Raw genomic sequence first — 3824 nt, 5'->3', positions numbered from 1 at the left:
CCCAGCCCCAGCCTTTGGGCATCTCTACATGGCCCCCAAGCCCAGACACCCCTCAGCTCTGGTGCAGCACTGGCTGGACCCCTGGCAGGGCAGGACGAGGCCCAGCCTGGCAGGGCAGGACGAGGCCCAGCCTGCCAGCCCCACCTTGGCCGCGAGAGCTCAGTCCAGGCCGGTGTAGGTGAGTTCGGCCATGCCGTCGGGGATGGCCCGGAAGTACTCCAAGCTGGTCCTGTGCATCTTGCACTGGTACTTGCCACAGGTCTTGACGTACTGCAGGAAGTGGGGCGCGCCAGGGAAGACCACGTTGTCGGCCACAATGGTGGCTCCCTCGAGCAGCAGGCCGTGGGCCTCCAGCAGCTGCAGGTCCCGCAGGTAGCAGCGCTTCCAGTGGTCCATGAAGACAAAGTCGGCCTTGAGCAGCCCGTGCTTCTCCTTCAGCTGCGGGATCACCTCCTCCGAGGCGCCCACAATCAGCTCCACCTGCGCTGGGGAGAGGCGGGGAGGTCAGCGGGGAGTCCCCCCAATGAACAGCATGGCTCTCCTGCGGGATCTCACGGCACGGTGCAAACCGAGGGGCCAACCAGCCTGGGATCGGCCCTTTAAAATGCAACTGTCTCTGGGGCGGAATTCAGCAGTTTGTTCAACAGCCAACTGGAACGCTGCTCGGCTGTTTGAGACAGACAGTGGAGAGGAGTAGCTCAGCCAGTTGAAACCACAGGGGGACTGGAGGCAATTGGCACTCAGATCGCACAGTCTGGGGAAGTGAGGCTATGAAATTGGGCGTTAACCAGTGTCTTGGCCAAATTCCGAGCCAAGGAATTCTGTTCTCCCATCTGCAATTCCCTTGGCTGGGGCCTATGCTGGCGGCTGCCTCCCTGGTGCTGGAGCAGAAAAGCTGTTGGGTTCTGCCCCCAGAGCCACTCTCTCCTGGCAGCCTCTTTTCACTGAGGCTAGTTCAGAATAAGCTGGGAGGCAGCCATGCCTCTATAGTCCCTGGAAAGCACTGGGGGAGGGGGCTACTCACAGTGTCCTCGTCGAAGCCGGCCAGGCGGATGACCTTCTCGGCCACTGCGGCATTGCGTGGGTCCATCTCCACGGTGTAGAGCCGGGCACCCATGGGCAGACACTGGGCCATGAGGATGGTGGCGTAACCACAGTACGTGCCCAGCTCTAGCACGGTGAGCGGCGTGTTCTCATAGATCAGACGGTCCAGGATCTTACCTAGAGGGCAGAAGGAGCCTTGCCAGGTCAGCTCACCTGGAGACGCGCGCCCCCTCCAGCCCCACACCCCAAGTAACCCACCCAGAAGGTGGAAAAGCCTGATGGGGCCATCTGGGCTCCCCAACCTTGACCAGGGCAGGACTGTCCCCTGAGGTCTGTTCCCCAGGGCTCTGTCCTCTCCAGTTCTGAACACCCCAGGTAACACGGCTCCTAACTGGGGGAACTGTTGTAAATCAAAAAGAGTTAAATCACCAATTTTAATCGGCAAGGAGGAAACCTTGTTTTAAATCATCAATTTCAATCACGTTTTGCATTTGTACTTTTTAGTTACGTTTCCTCATGAAAGATTGCGGCTCACTGGTTTGTTACCATTGAAACATGTTGAGTTGCAAATAAATCTAGCTTCTATAACTAAATGGGAAGCTTGTTTTGCCAACCCGGAGGCTGAGCGACGGCTATACACATTGATTCAAGCAATGACTTCGCTTCACGGGCATTTATTTAGATTCTTCATTTTTAGGTTTTTTTGTGTTAGAAAATTGTGAATGTTGCATTTCCTTTTACTAGATGATTAACTTTTTACTTGTGATTTGTGTGAAGATCTATTTGAATAGAAATTCAAATTCAATTAAAAATGCAAAAAAAAAAAGAAAAATTTAAACTAAAACTACCTTACATATGCTCAGGGCTGCCGAGGGCGGGTTCGGGCCCCCTAGCAAGGGCGGTCAAAAAATGTTTTCGGGTCCCCCAGCAAGGGCGGACCAGCTAAACAGGGCCAACGAGAGCGGGGGGAAGCCGGGCCCCAGGCCCCCTTCCGGACCGCTGGGCTCCGGTAAGGCGACGAGAGGGGGGGGAAGCCGGGCCCTGGGCTTCCTTCCGACTGTCGGGCCCCGGTAATTTCTACCGGCTTCCCCCCCCCCCCCCCCCACTCATCGGCCCTGCATATGCTGCATACATAAGAAAAAAAAGTTTATCAAAACATATTTTTTATGTAAAACTAACTGATTTATTAAACAAAGGAAGTATGATGTGTAGTTAGTGAACTGAACTGATTGTTTCTGGTCACCACGTCCTTCAAGATTTTAGAACTAGTCGATCTCACCCTCTCACATACCTAGTTTTTATTCAGAGATTGGAAAAGTAATACAAGCTTTCCTGCTTTTTCAATTCCCACCTGGTTTAGGACATTGAATGAACTAGTCATTGAACCAAACTGGCTGAATAAACTGAAATGAAGAAAATATTCTCGTTGCAGCTGTAGAAAAGGCTACTGGTGTCACAAGCTGGTTTAGCCCTTCAACAAACTCTGGGTCCAAGGTCCGGTGGCTTCCACCGGTTCAGTAATTTCACTTTTTTAAAAACTTGGCAGCAAACATGCACTGCTTAGTATTTTGTGTATTTAATTTAGATTCTAATAAATTATAATAAGTTTAGGCCTTAACATAGGTTGCCAATTTCAAATTTAATTTTAAATAGGTTTATTTAAATCAAAATAAACCTTGTATTTAATTTAAATGTTAAAAAAATCCAATTTAAATAAAATAAAATCTGTTTTTTTTAAATAATCATCCTTTTTTATCCATCCTGGCTCTCAGCCTCACCATCTGAGTGACGCTTCCCAGAGATCCTGTTCTTGGGACAATGTCTTTGAGAGGCTACCGAAAAGTCCCACTTCACCCCATTACTTCCAGCTGTTTCTAAGGAGGCAGAATGGCCTTGTGGTCAAGACACAGGGTTTGGCATTAGAGCTCCTAGGTTCTGCTCCCAAGTGCTGCCACAGTGATCTCAGGCAAGTTACTTTCCTGCTTGGTGCCTCAGTTTCCCTGTCTGCAAGGAAGGTAGCAGTTAGAGGCTAGTGTTTGTACAGGGCCTTTAGGTGCTGTGTCAGTGCTGAATAATAATAAACATTTGGCGCTCCTTGAAGGGTAGGTGCTAGAATAGGGCAAACTCTGAGTTTTCTTCACTGCCTTAAATGATTTCCCCCACTCCTTGACTTTTTACACCCTGGCCTGTGTCTGGAACTCAGTTTACAAGTGGCTTTGCTCAATTCCTCGAGTAGATCAGACTCTGTCCAGCAGAGGGCGATGATGACATATACATAGCGGCTCTTATAAATAGTCCCCATTCCTCACACCCACCCATATCCCATTCCTCCCAGGAAAGCTCTAATGGGGGGGTGATGCTGCTGGAGAGATTCCCCTCCCCGGCTCCCCACCAGCTAACAGGGAATGCAGCCCCCACTGCTGATGTCCCCCGTTGTTCAAGGGGAGGCGCTGGGTTAAGCACAGCTTTGCTCCTCCCAGGGCCGGCTCCAGGCACCAGGCACCCAAGCTGGTGCTTGGGGCGGCACCTGGAGGGGGGCGGCGCGGCGCTCCGGCCGCCGGGGAGAGCGGGGCCACAGCCGGGCTCGCCGCCCTCCCCCCAGTGCTCTGGCCCCGGCCGCCGGGGGGAGAGCGGCGAGCCCCTCCCGGGGCTCGCCGCCCTGCGCTCTGGCCACTGGGGGGAGAGCCGAGCCCCAGCCGGGGCTCGCCACCCTCTCGCCGCCCTGCCTCCGGCGCTCTGGCCGCCGGGGGGAGAGCCGAGCCCCTGCCGGGGCTCGCCGC

At 53.3% G+C, this 3824-nt stretch overlaps 1 protein-coding gene across 1 annotated transcript; it reads right to left on the bottom strand.

The window, feature by feature from the left end:
* On the bottom strand, positions 1-1498 carry LOC112115697 (transmembrane O-methyltransferase homolog; the record flags this gene model as incomplete). The annotated part of the gene is made up of 2 exons (XM_026662043.2): positions 1-480; positions 1025-1498. Coding segments are annotated over 2 exons (795 nt in total), but the record flags the coding sequence as incomplete, so codon positions are not given.
* Between the last annotated feature and the right edge of the window lie 2326 nt (positions 1499-3824).

Source organism: Terrapene carolina, unplaced genomic scaffold (assembly GCF_002925995.2).
Source record: "Terrapene carolina triunguis isolate 2854851 unplaced genomic scaffold, T_m_triunguis-2.0 Scaffold21677, whole genome shotgun sequence".
NCBI classification, from domain to species: domain Eukaryota; kingdom Metazoa; phylum Chordata; order Testudines; family Emydidae; genus Terrapene; species Terrapene triunguis.
Note: the sequence above shows the minus strand (reverse complement) of the source record. Positions and strands in the feature narration are given on the sequence as shown.